The following is a 17,675-nucleotide window of genomic DNA, read 5'->3' on the forward strand; positions in this document are numbered from 1 at the left end:
TAAATGATTGCAAAAGGCATGTTGAGGTGAGTTGACAAGTTTCATTTCATCTGCATATTATTCAGGCTAGTTGCCAAGGCTACATGAAAACAACAAAGTCTTTAGACCGGTTTAAAGTTGCAACGGAAAATAAATAAAAGCAGTTTACATAAATTGTATAAGCAGATTATATAAATAGTATCAGTAATCTACATATTTAAACATAATTAACGAATAATTACATAAGCCTATAGCTTATAGAAATAATATTTTATGCTATATCTTTTAGGGACCACAACATGTTAGGGAGGCTAAGCGCAGGGAAGTTCTCCCATTCAGATAGGCAAAGTCTCACTGAGAAGCTGTGATGTATTTCCTTCCTTTTTTTGGGGGGGGGGGGGGGGGGGGGTCTTCGGGATACCTCCCTGAAATGACTTTTTGCAGGTTGGGATGTCTGATATATATATACACACGCACACACACACACACATACACAAACACAGAATAGATTATACAAATTTGATATCCCAGTGAGTTCACACCTGAGTCCTGCAGATGGCGGTAATGTACTTCGTTTGCAAACCGCAAAATAAAAACCACAGAAGAAAAAGAAGAAGAAGCAGAAGAAGACTGTACAGGATATATTCTGCAATATAATCGTGAGAACAGTATTTGGTGGTTTTATTAATCCTTATTTATACGTGCCACTCAATTAAAACTGTATTCTATTATATGCATGTGTTTGATTAAGCTAAAATATGCTAAACAAGCATTGAGATCTATAACTTAAACTCTGTGTATCTCACTGACGTGGAATATTCTCTCCAGGTAAACAAAAGTACTGCAGGGTACATTGTTATTTGTTCATGTTTCTTTTCTAGTCTTCTATATGTGGCATCAGTCCATTTGCATGACCAGATAACTCTATTTCCTATATGTATCTTATCAATTGTTTTGACTATGATAAATGATTATTAATTCATGTCATAATGTTTCAGAGGAATGGATAAAGTCATAACCTGTTTCACCAAGCGCCCAGATGCTTCGGTCCGTCTCATCTGTTTTCCCTGGGCAGGTGGAGGCTCTATTCATTATGCTCGCTGGGCCAAAACTCTCAGCAGCTCTATTGAAGGTAACTGCTCTACCTAAAACAATCAATCAAGCATTTTTTTTACTACATATCTTTAAATCTGAATTCAAGTAATTTGATTGTTCATTCAAAAGTAAGATATTTTTAGTTTTGTTTAATTTTCAGTGTACTCCATTCGACTGCCAGGCAGAGAAGGAAGAACGAAGGAACCATTTTTTCTAAATATGCAGGAAATCATCGATGAGGTCATCGGTGTGCTTCTTCCACATTTCAGAGAGAAGCCATTTGCCCTCTTCGGACATAGGTTTGTGAGACTGTTGCTAAAGTAGTAGGAAAATGATGATAGGTTTTAAAAAAGGTATATATAAAAGTATATGATGTTACATTATAAAAACATGCTGATGTGTAGGGTCAGACTCTGCTCTGCCACTCACACATCACTCGAACTGACAACCTTAGGGTTAGGAGTCAAACTCTCTAACCACTAGGCCACGACTTCCCCATATATACATTTTTTATATACATGGTATCTTTTCATTTGCAACTTCTTTCTGTAGTTTTGGAGCTATGACTTGCTTTGCTTTTGCTGAACACGTAAAGAAGGTCTACAACCTTGAGCCGATCCACATGTTTCTCTCTGGAGCCTCAGCACCATATGTAAGTCTGATCTGTTCTGTATGTTGTCATATCTGTCAATTTTATGTGTTGTGATTTATTTGTTGCAAAGGTGAGATATTTTCATTATTATTAAAAAATATATACCTTTATGTGTAAATATATTTAAATGTATGTTTTTGTTCTGAATTTTTCTGTAAGTCTGAAGCAAGACTGCAGGCACCAAGAAGAAGTAATCTGTCAGATCAAGAGTTTCTTGTGTGGGTCACTTCTATTGGAGGCACACCACCAGAGATACTGGCCAATGCTGAGCTCGCCAAACTCTTCTTACCTGCGCTGAAAGCAGATCTCTGTGTAGTGGACAATTATAGGTGGGCTCAGTGCCTTTCTTTAGTGTAAGAAAACATCAATATATGTGGGATGGAACATACTTACATATAGTACAAATCTGTCTGGCAGATGTAGCAGACCATCAACACCCTTCCTGTCATGTCCAGTATCATGCTTTGACGGAAAAGAGGATGCACCCCATGACTTACAAGGTGAATCTGACAGATAAATGGTTACGTTTTTACTAAAACAATGTTTTAAATAGTTTCGGTTTTATAAAGTGGTAAACTTAGAAAGAATAATCTGCTCATTTGTTAATAATTCTGAGCACAAGTGCATGATTTTGTCATCATTTTAAAGCTTTAGTTTTATGTGCAATTCTTTATATTGTGTCTCTTTTGCTTTACAGCTTGGAAGGACATGACAAGTGGTGACTTCACTGTGCAGATGCTTCCTGGGTCTCATTTTTACTTGAAAGAAGCAGCAAATGAAAAATATCTTCTGGACCACATCACAAAACATCTTGAGAATGCAGAGATGGACTATTTATAGAAACAACTCTGGCTTCCATTGATTTATCTCTAATTCATATTCACTGATGGAAACAATTTCTTGTAACTGTGAAATGACACATAAAGGAAACCAATTGATGCAAAAATAATCATTCCGTTAATTGTGCACAGAAATATTCATGACTTGTTTTGAGCAATAAATCATGAATAACTTGGATGTACACAGATTCAGTAATGTTAGATGATAAAAATTGCTATATGAAAATAATTAAGTATTTAATGCAAAACTGTAAAAATATATAACTAATTGTATGTATTTAAACAGAATGAATGGTTGAATGAAAGGAAGAGGGGGAACTATTAATAACATTTCTAAATACAATTTGTACATTTTCTGAATAAAAATGTGATAAGTGCAAGAAGTGTTGTGGGAATATTTGCCACGGTTACTGAAGTGTTCTGAGTGGATAAGAGTTACTGTGAGGTCTTTAGATTGATTGAAAAAGTCAAACTGATCCAGACCTCAAGTGATTTTCGGATTTCTGAGTGAGTGGCCATGGGCACATGTCACGGTGAGATGATGAAGCGTCTCCGTGAGTGTGTAATTGTTGAGTGTTGCTATGCTGTATAAATTATTGAATAAGCTGCAGTTGCGTCGCCCCGTTACCAGGAGACCCTTTTTCTGTGTTTACTGCTGAACTCGCCACAGCGACTGACAACACATCTAACAGTTCATCAGTCTCGGTAAGTCGAATGAATGTTTTCAGTGCTTTACAAATGACGTGCATATGAACTTTACTTAACAAAGACTTTACTGTTAAATGTATATGAATACAGAAACTCCATTTCCATTTAAATTTTCCACGTAAGTTTAACTAATAGCCCTGCTGTGTGACAAATCATTTCATTAAAGTACAAATATTTAACATAACCTCTCAATTACGAGGTCGTGAAATACATATAGACATAAATATATGATAAATTCAGGATTAATACACAGGAATAAGTAAAATATATTTGCTTGAAATGTCACATTAAAAATCCTAGCCTGCTTGCTCTGGAATTATAATTATTTTTGTCTTTTATCATTCTGATTATTTATGCATCAAATACATAACTAAACGGTATCATAGCTATAATTTGCAATTGGTAGTTTTAATTAAACTAAGATGCTTCTTTAAATGGAGAAAATAGGAGTTTTCGTTACCAGAGTGAATTTAATTAATAGGTTGATAATGGCTAAAATTAATAGTAATTAAAAAAAATAGTTGTATTAATATATATATTTTTGTTCGCAACTTCGCACGAAGAACAAGTGGGCCAGTTATAGCCCCATATAAAGAACTAGTTTGACCCGCAGTTGCCAAGGAGTAGCCTATTATGCTTCCAAATCAAAGACCAACCCTTAGCGACTGAATTAAAAAAGATATGACCAGTCTTGACAAAAAAAAAAAAAAAAAAAAAAAGTTGTTTTTTGCAGCCCGCCAAATCAAAACACAAACCATCTGCCTGTTTACTAGAACTACTTCTTTTGTCTTTAATTGTCATGTTGTTTCTATGATACCAGCAAACATGGCCACCCTGAGCTCGAAGCCAGGCTTGCGTTACAGTGTGTCTGACTGGGCGACTAATAACACACAGATATCACACACTGCGGAGAACAAGCGCAATGTTTCAAACGAGATACGCCAGGAAGGAAGAGCTCTGCGCAATGAGACGACCTGTAAGGTAATGATCGGGGTGTGTTGAAAACTGTTTGACAGCGTAGAAAGAGCGTAGTACTAATGATAAAATATTTTGCTTTCATGGTCATCAGACAAACTGGGATGAGTATGACAGCAGCAGGCGACTGAGTGACAGGATCAATGACGTCACGCGCTGGAAGGAGAATCTGAAAGCTTGTGCACAGCAAGTGGATGCAGAAATGGACGCTCTTACTCTGGTGATTAATAATAAGTTCATAAAAACTATGTCCACACGTCTTTTCTTCATCTTTTTAAGCCATCTTACAGCAACTATATGTTTTTTTTTTTATTATTATTTAACCTTGAAATATGAGTTTTAAAAACATTCTGATGTAGACTTCTTATAAGGTAAATGGATGTCTACAATATATCTCGCAATAGAGAGTTTATATCTCTTTTTGTCTCATGATTCAAAAATTTCTCACAATTCTGAGAGAAAAAACCCCCCTAAGAATTCTGACTTTTTTTTTTCAATTTCACATCTCACAATTCGGATTTTATATTTTGCAATTCATTTTTTTTTTTTCACCAATGAATAAAAATTGCTATGTTTTTCTTGACAATTGTGGCTACTGAGAATTGTGAGAAACAATTGTAAGATATAACGTTTAAATAACCATTTTTATTTCTTGGTGCAAGCAAGCTTCCATAAATAATAAGCTTAAAAAATCCAAGTGAAAAAATAAATTCATAAAAAACATTTTGCAATGAAAAATACAAATCTCAGGTGTAATCATGTACCTATTAAACATTGCCAAGTCCAAGGAGGCGACAGAACGAGCCCTTGCTGCCACTGTTCTGCCCCTTGAAGTCACTGCCGAGTGCTTGAACCTCAGAGAAGGTCGTCGTGGCAAGGAGCTGGTCTGTGACCCTGTAGAAGCTGAACTGAAGAAGGAAGTAGAGGTGCTTGATGGAGCACAGCGCATCCTTCAGCAGTGCATTGATCAGGCTTTTGAACAGCTGTGGTAAGGACATTCAGATAGACATTAATTGGTTTGAACCATTCAGTATCATTCTGCATTGTTTATTTTGGATGACAATCATATCTCACTTGACCTTTGCCTGTTAATATGATGAAGATTATATGGTTACTAATCTTGGCATATCTTCTTAGTCGCTTACAGGAAGCAAGGCAACAGCTGACAATTGATCTTCAGGATAAAATAGAGGCCCTTGATGTGGACATGTCATGCTTGTCTCTCACTATACGGTCACCTGAGATCTCCCTGAAGCCAAACCCCACAAGAGTGCCGCCCGGGTGAGCTTAAGAGTATTCTTACCTCTAAAGAGCTATCTTAACATAATAATAGCTGAACATCCAGAGACTATATTAAAGGCCAAGTTCTACAAAGGGACCCCAAACAGGTAAAATTCGAAATATAAAATGTATAAAATATTTACTTCTAATATAATATAAATGTGTGTGTTTTTTTTGTTTTTTGTTTTCAGTTCCACAACTCCACAGCAGTGGGAGCAGTTCAGTCGATACAATGTTACCCGAGCTAAAGAAGAGATGCAGGCCTCTGTCCATATAAGAGAGAACAACAGCATCACAAGAGCACAGGTGCCACATCTGGTCTACAGGTTTAAACTGAATCATTTAGTGTAGTAAAAAGCAATTTTCTTTTAAATATTCAAGGGACTTTTCAAAAAATGACTTGCAGTTCAACACTGTAACAGGATATCCATTCAATATGATATCCATACAATAAATGCATCTTCTCTCATAGGTGCAGAATGAGCTGGAGGCCCAAAGAATGACAGTGGAGTTTGCTCTCCGTAAGCGAACTCACCACGAGGAACAGGCCTACCACGAAATGCAATGGCAGCTAAAAGCTGTAAGGCCTCTTCTTTATTCTCCCCCTTTTTTAATATAATTCTGGTATTTTTGAATATGCAGTGAAACTGGGAATGATGAACTATCATCCAGTATAATAGCAAGTTAAAGAACGTGCTTTACACACAATTGAAATATGAATGTGGACGTTCAGCAATGAAATATGGGTCAGTGGGTCTTTAATTCCCAAATAAACCCCACAGGGTGATCAAATGAGGTATAAAAGATTTCATATCATTCTGAAGGGGTTGATGAAGGGGTTTATTTCACGATAATGACCATCGGATTGCAAAATATCCTCCTGTTATACATCTTCCCACAAAAAAAAAAAAAAAAAAATCAATACATAGACAATGATTTGAGTGTATACTATTTGCTTATTAAAAACATATTGTTGGGGTCTATAAAATTGATTATACAAAAATATTTGAGACTGTAATGTAGCAATTGACCAATCAGAAGGTAGTATTCCATGTGGTGATGGATGAATAGAATAAAGCAAGCATTTTTCTTTCTATTATTTGAGTATGTGTGCCAATATCTTTCAGACTCAAGAAGAGATTGCCGAGCTGGAGCAGGACATTTGTCACCTAGAGGAAGACATGCAGGCCAAGACGGCTCCTCTAAAGCTTGTCCACACCCGTCTAGAGAACAGAATCAAGAGGCCTGGCATGGACCTGTGCCGAGATGAGGTAAACTCCACAATCAGCTGATTGGGACACTGCATAACGGTGCTGTCCCATTAGTAAAAATCAGTAAAAATTTTGCAGGCAAAAAAAGGTCTGTTGTGTGAAGATGCACGCAGTATAACTTGCATAAAAGTTAGTTTAAAACCAAACTGCTTTTCTTCAGTCAGTGTCTCAAGTTCGCTTGACGAACTGGAGCCTATGATCATAACATTTGCATGGAGAAATCTTTCACCCTCATGCTAAATTCCATATTTCTTTTCACCTTGTGTTGCAACACAAAAGTTAGCTATTTTCTCTAAATGTGCAAGATTTCTGATTCATTAGCTATCCACCTTATCCTTCCCTTAAAATGGGTGTGGCCATTTGTAAATTTTACGGGTTTTGCTTCTGGTCTTATTATCTTCCACCTATTATTAGTTGTACAAAACTGCTTGTTTTTCTGCTTGATATCGCAAATTGGTGTGTCTTACTTTTTATTTCTAATCTTAAATGTGAACACACTGGTTTGTAGTGCAAACAATTTTACCATTTACCGCACATTGTAATTCTTATCTGTATTTCCCTATAGCTGCTAATGAACCCGAAGTCATAGGCTTACTTCCACATTGAAGAATAAGGTGGATAGGTAAATATCTAGACCAAAAATAAAGTGTAGTAAACAATAAAACTATTTATGATTACGATAATAAATTAAAATATAATATGATATTAAAACAGCCTATGACACCTATGAAGCCTTGTACGTTCAAGTTACAAATAGTTACAAAACCATTGTAAAAAAATAAGGTGGATTAAAATGACCAAACAATAATGTGATTATACATTGTCACCAGCAATAAAGAGATGCATGACCTTTGTTCTAGTTAATTTCACCCAGTGAAAAACAAACACAATCCATCTTAATCTGCTGTGTTTTGATTGGTTATCATATAACCTGTTACTCCCAGGTTCAGTTTGGTTTGGTGGATGAAGCCAAGCAACTGGAAGCCACCATTCTAGCACTGAAACAAAAGTTAGCACATGCCCAGTGAGTCCACTGTTTTAACTCCATTCCTCCTTGTATTTTAAATAAATACTGCAAATTCAAAACAAGTCTGTCCTGTGAACACCTTTGATTCCCAGGCACTCTCTGCAGTCTCTGAAACAGCATGAAGCTCAGATGATGGAGGATTTGTCGCGTAAGCAGGACGCCCTGTCGCTGGAGCAGCGTAGCAGCCAGACCCGTCAGCGCCTGACTATGGGGGTCCAGACTGAGGGTCTGCCCTCAGCTGTGGTGCCTCTCACCAATTCTAGTGGCAGACACAAGCTGGACCTTGCTTGAGTTAACACCCTGTTTCACAACTCATACTTACGGTGACATCACATTTGCCATTGCTCATAAATTTTTTATGGGAAAATCAATTTATTCCCACAGGAATAGAGTAAAACAAATTAAGGTGACCAGACTTGCCACTTCGCAGGGATTTGCCTGCTGCTCCCAGCTCTCTTCCATGCTAGGCTGCATGGATGCATAGGGAGTTCTTGTCCAGAACAGAACCATATTGCCAATACAAACTGCTAATTGTCAGTCATCTTTGTTGATAATGGTCCTGACAGAAATGTGCAAATCAATCGTTGTATCACCTGAGCAGAATTTGCCCCGGGAATTGGCACGTCTGGTCACCTTATCATAAACATTTCCCATGCAGACTTCACTTGTGTTTAAGCTGGAAGTGTTGGTATTGAAAGTGACTGATATGTGTGTAGTTCATTATACATCTCTACACTATTGACAATACTGTAAAAGGTATATATATATTTTTTTTATAATTTTATAATTTCTTCACTAATGTGACCAAACCTTTAGTCTAAATCGATTTAAAGGAGTCATATTTTACTTGTTCTTTTAAAATTGAAATCATAACTGAGAACTTACTCTTCAGCCCAATGCAGAGTTGCCAGGTTTGCAAAACAAAACCAGCTCAATGGCCAATCAAAACTGGCCAAAAAAAAAAACTTTATATATATATATATTTTAGGGGTGTAACGATACGCGAATTCGTATTGAACCGCATACGAATACGTATAAAATAAAAAAACAACGGAATGTCGCATCTACATGACAATAGGGTACACCAGCGGGAATACAAAAACAAACAAAAAAAAAACACCAGCGGGAATCCTTGAAACATTTCAACTCATTTACGCCGACATCACCTTAGTGTGTCAATATCTGGGAAAAGACGAAAAAGAGGAGAAACATACACACAACAAACTATCCCCGCAGCATTTAGACAGACATTTCCAACTGACTCAAACAGGGCAAAAGACATCACCGCGGCAATTGGTAGGCTACATTTACGTTACATTTACATTATAGCCGCGGATATGAGACCTTACTATTTACCATTCATTCTATCATCACCATTATAGCTTACAGGGAATCCAAAGTGCACCCAAACACCAGACCTGTTGGTTATTGGAGGATCTTCTATTTCTGGTCTGTTAAATGCATTAGACATTTTGCAACGAGCCTTCAGCGCATGCTGAGTGAGCGAGCGCCTTAGGGGCCCGTCACATATCGATCCTAAAAACACGTGGAAAACGCTAGGCGCGTCTTTCTCCTTTTTTCCAAAGCGCTCGGGCAGAAGCGGCGTCTGTCTTTGCTAAGCAACAATGACGTGCTCTCTCCATGAAGACACGGAAATTTCAGCAAAGGATAAATGGATTTGCAGCTCTAAAAATCGCTTGCAGTAGGCTAGCTCTGCTACTAAATTTATTTCAAAATATGATCTATGATCAGCTGTTCCTTCATCTTGGCTGAGCTTTCAACGTTGTTACGGGAAAGGATGAAGCTGCTTGGTTAGTTCTTGTCACATGACCCGCAGTGCGCTTGCAGCATTCTGCAAAGTTGAGATGTTTTTACATTTTACTGTATCTAAAACGTACCGAACCATACCGAACCGAACCGTGACATCAGTGTATCGAACCGAACCGTGAATTTTGTGAACCGTTACACCCCTAATATATATATGTACAGTGCCGCTGCTAGCCATTTTGGTGCCCTAAGCATAATTCCTTTATGATGCCCCCCACCCCGACCCTGAGAAAAAAAAATATATATATTATTTAGTATTTTCTATACTAGACTCTAGCAATTATTAAATATCTTTATTGTTCCCCCTTTTTTGTTACATATACATGCCTAAAATGTGGCAAATATTTCTATAGGCTAATGAAATAATACCGGCATTTAAAATAAAATTTAATTAGGCTATTTTTGGTGCCCCCTCAGCACTTGGTGCCTTACGCACAGTGCGTGATGCGCGTGGTGGGAGCGGCGGCGCTATATATATATATATATATATATATATATATATATATATATATATATATATATATATATATATATATATATATATATATATATATATATATATGCCACTCCCATACCTAAAATACATGTTTTACAGTCACTGTTATGTATTATGCACAATTTTAACTTGAAAATCACTATATGGAAGTAATCATAAACATTTTCATAAAGCACCCAATCATTGGCTCTTACTCACAAAACTCATCATCTAGCATAATGATTGGAAGAGTATAAAATGGGGAAAATATTTCAATACAAGCACTTCAGGCAAATACAATTAATGCAATATGTCAAACCTTTAAAACCAATAAATAAATAAAAAACAACCAGTGGGGACATTGTAAAAGAAGGCCAATTCCACAACCCTGGTCCAATGGCTTGTTCTAAATATTACACAACCTTTTGACGTAAGATAAATGAACATATTGACACAGGACTGTACACATTTATAAGTCAATGACATAGGTGTGACATTTACCAAACTTGGTCTGGCCTGTCATGGTGAGGTAATGAAGAGGAAGTACAGTAGAGAGACACATTTCTTATACACTTTCATCCAAAGAGGCTTAAAGTGTGTTCAAGGGATTCATTTGCTCAGTACTTGCAATCCCTGGGAATTAAACTCAGACGTTTGGAGTTGCCAGCACTACAATCTACCTGTTGATGTGCAAAAATGGGCAATTTAATTGGTAAGAGAGAGGATGGAAACTATTTATTAAGTGCAAAATAAATTGTATTTTCCTGATTCCAGTATTTGACAAATTTGTTTCCTCTTCTTATGTTTACCAAGCCTGTGATAATGGTTTCTCAGTATCACATTTCAACCAATGATTTTATGAGCTAGAATGGAGCAAACATCTTAAATATAAAAACATACTAACATGTTTTAATAGTTGTATAAATATTTTTTCTTGACTCACGGTAATCTGCATGTGGATAATTCTGTTGCATTGTTAAATGACCTTTACAACTACAATGTTGATCCATTTGTCTACAGATTTCTGTTTTATGTCTGGGAAGGGATGATAATGTCATATGAAAGCCTCTATTTAGACTGGACTTTGACACTCAGTGATGAACATGATAAAAGAATACACTGGTGAGGATTTATCAGTTCTGCCGAAGTTAACTGCTACACTAAAGTATCTAAATGGGACTATTTACGTCTATGCAAAATAATGAGGAGGAATGTATTTTTAATGAGGTTAAGTGCATGGCAAATATGGCAAAGCTCAAATCATGGTTAGTCACCAGAGTATGATCAGTTTAGATTTAAATGCTATTATATGAAGTCTAAGGTGCTACTTTTGGTGTTGATATGTTTGTTGTTTTAACTCCTCTTATAATCCTAAAATTGAGGTTGTACACAGTTGCTGAACTTTCTGGTTTCTTTGGTTTTCAAGCTTAGTGTTTTTTTAAATACATAATATGACATGGTTAGGCATGCTTGGTTTGAGCTGGTGTTGTTTGAAATGTAATTGTAATATTTAGAATATACGTTTGAATCATTTTACAAGAATCGTTTTAAGCATTTATCTGTTCTTGAAATCCCTTGTGAATAAATCACTTATAAAATATTCTTTGCATGTTTATACTGATATATATTGGAATTTTGTACTGAATCTACACTAATACACAGGAATATATGCAATCAGAATGATCATACTTCATAAACTGCATAATTCAAGGGCTTGTTGAAAGCCGCTATAAAAGTGTCAAGTTAATTCATTGTTTGTATGCAATAGCCTTTCCTGAATGTCAGCCCCAAACAGATTCCTAGTGAGTGTACAGCATTAATGGTTTAACCGTCCAGTGCATTTCAAGTGACAGAGTCATGGCTGGATGGGCTCAGCTTCCTGCAAAGCCCAATTATTCTGAATGATTTCACTAAAGGGGCCTGATCTAATGTGCACACCAAGGGCAAATAAGGCAACGTGGGACCATATAAATGGCATCTTGCTGCATTAAGTACCCATCCCTGTGGCTCATATCAGACCAATTCAAGCTCTTAGATGCACTAACTGCCCATCTAACGCCCCTTCCACACCCCCTTTCCCCCCACCCTATTATGTGCCTTCCAAATTAATACAAACCTTTTTGCAGATACAGACTTCCTTATTGTCTTCATGTTTTTTCCTCACACAGATTGGAGAGTGTTCAGCACTTTATTTGGTTGAGGAGCGGCTATTCCTCCAAATGGAATAAAGAGGGAATATTGGCAGCCAGTGGAGAGGCTATGAAAAGGAGGCTTTAGTTAACCGATCTAGGTGAGCTACAAATTGATCTGACATGATGGAGTTGACCGTGTCCAGCTTCGTCTCTTTGTTGGTCTACATCTTGACCTTCTTGCTTGGACTTCCTGGCAATCTCCTTGTTCTTTTCGTGTACATCCGTAAGGCTCGAAAACACGGTGCCACCCCCAATGTAGTCTACGCTCTGAACCTGTGTGTGGCAAACCTGGCTCTAGTGTCGTGGATGCCAGTCAAAGTGGCCGAGACGCTCCATGGTTGGGCGCTTCCAGCTGCGGTTTGTCCCGTTTATAGCTTCTTTCTGTTTTCTTCAGTCTATGGTAGTAGTTTGATACTCACAGCAGTCGTCGTGGGCCGGTATCTGAGTATCGCATATCCTATAACTTACAAACTATACCGCCGGTCGAGTACCTCTTGCCTGGTAAGCGCCATCTTGTGGCTTTTAGTTCTTATACACTTGGGTTTTGCTCATACTGCAGAAGGAATGGGCCATTTTGTGTCTATATCAGAGGAGAATATCTCTGCATGCTATGAAAACTTCACCCAGGAGCAGTTAGAAGTGCTGGTGCCGTTACGCCTGGAGATGGCACTGCTGCTCTTCCTGGTGCCACTTGTTTTGTCAGCATTCTGCACACTGCGCTGCCTTGTGCTTGTCAGACACTCAGCTTTGCCCTCTGTTGGGAAAAGAAGGGTGTTAGCCATTGCACTCTCCACTTTAGTAGTATTTGTGGTATGTTATTTGCCCTACAATGTTTCCCACGTGGTCGGCTTTGTCTTGAACACTAATGTGGAGTGGAGAAGTGAAGCCATGCTTTCCTGCTCCTGCAATGTATTTCTTGAGCCGGTGGTCATGTTGATGATTTCACCATGGACGCCGAGGGATTTGGTGGACAGATTGTGCCGCAAATGAAAGAACATGTCATACAAGTCCAGGCATCAGAATCACTGCAACAGGGCTTCCAGGAACCATCAAATCACAAGCTGCATCAATAATAAGCCATGGTGAATCTAAAGATGACAGAGCAAAAGCAAACACAGCAGACTCGTCCATAAAAGTGACCTGATGGAAATAAATGAGATGCTGAATTTGTAAGATTGTTTTTTTTTTTTTTAAATTTACTTTTCAGTGTTAAGTCACTCATAAAGATATCAGATGAGATAATCTTTTAAAAGGGATAGTTGTGTCAACTGAAATTTTAATGTATTCAAAATATCTTCATTTGTGCTTAACAGAATTATATATATATATATATACATGCTTATAAAAGTTTGGAACTAGGGAAGCTAAGTAAATGATGACAAAAATTATGGGGTGAATGCTTTTTATGTTTTTATGTTTTTATGCACAGCTTTCCCTTTCCATGAATGTTTGCCTCTCTCTCTGTCTCTCTCTCTCTCTCTGTCTCTCTCTCTCTCTATATATATATATATATAATTATAATAATATAACTACCTTTCTACCTTCCTTTTTGTATTCTACTTTCTTTTAATTTATTATACAATTATAAAAAAGACCTCTAACACTTGCTCTATTCTATCCGTTTTTTTTTTTTTTTTTTATTATATTATATTATTTAAAAGACCAGGCTTCTTGTGCTGTGTAACAACTAAATGTGAATGTAAATGTAAATATTGTTATTTAAACCCAAAATCTAAATTATAGTAAGAGTGGTCACACTTTAGTTAGGGAACCAGTTTTTACCATTAACTGTTAACAAATTAACTACACTTTTATGTCAAATCCTAATTTGCTGCTTATTAATAAGTTAGTAATGTAGTTATTAATTTCAGGTAGTTATTAATTTCAGTTATTAATAATAAGGTAGTTATTAACTCCATGTATATACTTTTGTTTCATTCAAAACTTTTCATTAGAGTAATATTAATAAACCATGTATTAAATTTGTAGTTATGTTTCATATACCTATTCTGTAATTATTGTTATTATGTAATAAATAATGTGAATGTGTAAAATGTTTAACATGGGGACTCTGTTAAACACTGTAAAAATGAATTAATTTTCTCTTCCATTCTCTTGTATTAAATTTTCCAGACGCAGTTTTTGGTGTAACTGGAAATTATGAATGGCTATGAATTGCATATAATACTATGAATATTTATTTTATGTGTACAACACTGCATTTTACAAGTTCACACAATAGCCATTCTAGGGCCACAATGGGTCCAAAAATTGTTGATATCCTTAACCCTTCCTTGCATATGTTTTACAAATTCCCAGGCTCATATACAGATGAGAAAAAAAGGAAAGCTAAACAATGGTCCTCTGTTTTCACATTCTTCACTGCGTGTGGACAGAAACCCTGTGATAGTTTGTGGTTTGCAAAATAGTACTTCCCTGAAATGTTGTGAGAACTAATAATCATGCATGTTAAAATCTTCCATTTAAAATGAGAAGGAAGCATAAACCATAACCTTGGACCAGTTGCTTAAATACAGTCACACTCATGTTAAGACTTATTTTTCTGATTCAAATTATACAAATCTACTTTTTTTATGTAACTGAATTTTAAAAGGTATGGCCAAACTTCAAAGACTAGTCTAAGTATTTTTGATGAAAACAGTCATTGAAGAGTCTTGGTGAGTATGTCTTAAAATCTATTGATGTGTTTTTGAAAATATGTTGTATTAGATTGCACCTGTTTAAGTTTATTTTACTGTGATGAAAAACTAATAACACAGCAGTGATAAGTCACCTTTGATTAACTAATATAGCAACAGTGACAAGTCACTTTTGCAAAACATTTTCAAACTAAACTTCTTAAAATGATATTGTTGCAAGGTCCTTGTGTAGTATACAGTACGTGTAGTGTATACAAATATATTTTGTAATGTTACCTAAGATGACAGATTATTATTATTATTATTATTATTTTTATTTATTTTTCACGGTAAAGTGTACTTTTTAACATTATATAATACTACTGTGACTAAAGAGCTTACACACAGCTTACAGGTAAATTATTTTTGAAATCGTTTAGGACTGCTGTGGCACAAACCTTACATGGTGGTGGTGGTCTAATAAATTTGTTATACACACACACACACACACACACACACACACATTTATATACATATATGTGTGTGTCTATGTGTGTGTGTGATGTGTATGATTGTTTTCCCCAAAAAGCTCTCTTAGCAGTATGACCCCAGCACATACCGGTATAGGTGAAGGAATCTATATTAGGTAATTTAATACAATGTTCATTTAAAGCTCTTCAGCCAATAAATAAATAAATACATTTATTTATCATTCCATTCCTGTATAGTAAAAATAAAGGAAACATTTTGAAGTATTTTTATGCTGCTTTGTCATACAAAAAAAAAAAAAAAAAAACCTTGGAATATGGACTAACAGTAAAGGGGTCATGAACTGCTTTTTTTATTATTTTATAATGGTCTCTGATGTTCACTTCTGGATGCAAGTTGCACAACACAGAACCCATTATAATCTGTGTTTCTGTACTCACTGGATGCGGCACAGATTGACTAACAAATCCTTGACAGTAAACTGATGTCTTGCTCTATTTCTGACCTACTCAAAGCATTCTCGCTGCTTCTGACCTGAGAGAGAAATAGATTTGAGACATGAAGCAACAGTGCGCGCTTCCGACCTAGATATGGAGTTAAAATCACAAGAAAACTCAAAGACTATTTTTCACAACTTACACTACACTGTGTCTTGTAATCTTGTTATTACATCTGTATGGTTCAGTTGATGGAGTAGTGCTGTGTTTGCGTCTCTCTGTTTTTTACTCTCCTCCTATTACAAGCACGTATGAGCGTGGCTAAAGATGCCGTGATTTAGAAGCAGGCGATGATTCTCCTTCAGAGGTGAGCTTTCAAGAATTTGAAAGCTCAAGAAGTTGAAGAATTTCAACAATGACTCTAATCTAAACATGTTATCATAGCACGATAGAATGCAAATCATTATAATTTTCCAGTTTGCTGTATCCATGTTGTTCAGGTGGATAGAGAGTTGTATGGAACTGCGTAGGAGGAGCCCAATGATTTTGTCAAGACATATAACAGAAATAGTTATTGGTAAGTCCCAGATAAAACCACAACATCTGGTACTTTAAATGGTTTTGCAATACTGACAAAAACTATGACAATGCATCTAAAATAGGTGTGTGTATATATTACAGGCGGTGTACCTACATGGCTATTTTCTAAAGCAAAGAACTTTACCAAAGGCCGACAGTGATGTCAGAGGATTCAACAGTGTTTCTTGTCATTTATATCATCACATTCCTGATAAGTTTTCCTAACGCTGTGCTGGCATTCTGCTCATGTATTCACAAGATTCACCGTAAACCTATCCCCATTGACATATTTATGTTGAACCTCACTGTTTCTGACCTCATCTTCCTCACCTTCTTGCCTGTCAAGATGAAAGAGGCCACAGATGACATGGTTTGGAACATGCCCTATATCCTGTGCCACTTTAATATGTTCATGTTCTTTCTTCCTTTCTACTCCAGTGGCATGTTCTTAACAGCAATAAGTGCTGAGCGATATGTTTGTATAAGATTTCCAATGAAGTATAAAAGTCAAAAGAGAAACATCTATACAATATTAATATGTGTCGCCATCTGGGCACTTGTTATAGCACTTGTAGCATTTGGTTACAAGGCCACATACACAGATTCAGAAATACACAACACTACTAATCAACGCCCTCTGGTGACAGAACCTCTGAGATGTTATAGTAACTTCACTGCAACACAGCTGAGACAACTGAGTAAAATACGCATGGCTGCTCTTGTGCTAGTAATATGTATACCTTTCATCATTTGCTGCTTCTGTTATATAAATGTCATCTGTATTTTGCTGAAGCTTCCTCTCATTAACCGCTGTCGCAGGCTCCGGGCGATTGGACTGGTTTTGGGGACACTTCTTGAGTTTACAGTTTGTTACGCTCCTATCAGTGTATCATACATAGTTGGCTACATCAGACAAGAAAATCCAAGCTGGCGTATGAAAGCTTTAATGCCGACCACTTTAAATGCATGTTTTGATCTTATTATATTTTTCTGCATCTCTAGGGAGATGAGAAAGGCAGTCTGTGTAATTGCAAATGCTTTGTTTCAGTTATATGCCTATATTCAAAGAAGTTTGTGTTGTTGTGCACTTAAATATTAGAAGTTTTTAGAAGAGATTGTGGATTTTCATAGACAGTTGTGTTGCATTATTGCATTATTACAATGTAATCATCTACACTGTTTAAAAACAATAAATAAAAAAATCCATATC

General features: G+C 36.4%; 4 protein-coding genes across 5 annotated transcripts; all 4 read left to right on the forward strand.

Moving 5' to 3' along the window:
- The first annotated feature begins 537 nt into the window (after window positions 1-537).
- olah (oleoyl-ACP hydrolase) lies at window positions 538-2,960 on the forward strand. Of its 2 annotated transcripts, none has more exons than XM_052584579.1 (7): window positions 538-638; window positions 978-1,111; window positions 1,235-1,373; window positions 1,627-1,726; window positions 1,886-2,055; window positions 2,144-2,226; window positions 2,424-2,960. In XM_052584579.1, exons 2-7 carry the CDS (start codon window positions 982-984, stop codon window positions 2,564-2,566), a joined length of 765 nt encoding a protein of 254 aa, XP_052440539.1. In that variant the 5' UTR covers window positions 538-638; window positions 978-981; the 3' UTR covers window positions 2,567-2,960. The 2 variants fall into 2 exon arrangements, with proteins under 2 accessions (XP_052440539.1, XP_052440538.1); XM_052584578.1 differs by having other exon boundaries at window positions 589-807.
- A 259-nt stretch (window positions 2,961-3,219) lies between these two features.
- On the forward strand, window positions 3,220-10,162 carry tekt2 (tektin 2 (testicular)). Its single transcript, XM_052585067.1, has 10 exons — window positions 3,220-3,270; window positions 4,094-4,254; window positions 4,343-4,468; window positions 5,031-5,236; window positions 5,386-5,529; window positions 5,721-5,835; window positions 6,002-6,109; window positions 6,657-6,800; window positions 7,745-7,824; window positions 7,920-10,162. Exons 2-10 carry the CDS (start codon window positions 4,099-4,101, stop codon window positions 8,116-8,118), a joined length of 1,278 nt encoding a protein of 425 aa, XP_052441027.1. The 5' UTR covers window positions 3,220-3,270; window positions 4,094-4,098; the 3' UTR covers window positions 8,119-10,162.
- Window positions 10,163-12,375: 2,213 nt separating this feature from the next.
- On the forward strand, window positions 12,376-13,568 carry si:dkey-211g8.9 (free fatty acid receptor 2). Its single transcript, XM_052583458.1, has one exon. The coding sequence runs from the start codon at window positions 12,442-12,444 to the stop codon at window positions 13,309-13,311; it is 870 nt and encodes a 289-aa protein (XP_052439418.1). The 5' UTR covers window positions 12,376-12,441; the 3' UTR covers window positions 13,312-13,568.
- Window positions 13,569-16,574: 3,006 nt separating this feature from the next.
- On the forward strand, window positions 16,575-17,647 carry LOC127978591 (free fatty acid receptor 3-like). The gene has a single exon (XM_052583361.1). It carries the CDS (start codon window positions 16,626-16,628, stop codon window positions 17,562-17,564), a length of 939 nt encoding a protein of 312 aa, XP_052439321.1. The 5' UTR covers window positions 16,575-16,625; the 3' UTR covers window positions 17,565-17,647.
- Window positions 17,648-17,675: the final 28 nt, after the last annotated feature.

Source organism: Carassius gibelio, chromosome B19 (genome assembly GCF_023724105.1).
Source record: "Carassius gibelio isolate Cgi1373 ecotype wild population from Czech Republic chromosome B19, carGib1.2-hapl.c, whole genome shotgun sequence".
Lineage (NCBI taxonomy): Eukaryota > Metazoa > Chordata > Actinopteri > Cypriniformes > Cyprinidae > Carassius > Carassius gibelio.

What these genes read in the sequence shown, in the direction of transcription:
- tekt2 (XM_052585067.1), top strand. Translation starts at nt 4,099, where the DNA reads ATGGCCACCCTGAGCTCGAAGCCAGGCTTGCGTTACAGTGTGTCTGAC. An exon ending in GCAATGAGACGACCTGTAAG is followed by an intron (nt 4,255 to 4,342) that starts GTAATGATCGGG and finishes CATGGTCATCAG; the next exon opens with ACAAACTGGGATGAGTATGA. An exon ending in TGCAATGGCAGCTAAAAGCT is followed by an intron (nt 6,110 to 6,656) that starts GTAAGGCCTCTT and finishes AATATCTTTCAG; the next exon opens with ACTCAAGAAGAGATTGCCGA.
- LOC127978591 (XM_052583361.1), top strand. Translation starts at nt 16,626, where the DNA reads ATGTCAGAGGATTCAACAGTGTTTCTTGTCATTTATATCATCACATTC.
- olah (XM_052584579.1), top strand. Translation starts at nt 982, where the DNA reads ATGGATAAAGTCATAACCTGTTTCACCAAGCGCCCAGATGCTTCGGTC. An exon ending in TTTGCCCTCTTCGGACATAG is followed by an intron (nt 1,374 to 1,626) that starts GTTTGTGAGACT and finishes TTCTTTCTGTAG; the next exon opens with TTTTGGAGCTATGACTTGCT. An exon ending in TGCACCCCATGACTTACAAG is followed by an intron (nt 2,227 to 2,423) that starts GTGAATCTGACA and finishes TTTGCTTTACAG; the next exon opens with CTTGGAAGGACATGACAAGT.
- si:dkey-211g8.9 (XM_052583458.1), top strand. Translation starts at nt 12,442, where the DNA reads ATGATGGAGTTGACCGTGTCCAGCTTCGTCTCTTTGTTGGTCTACATC.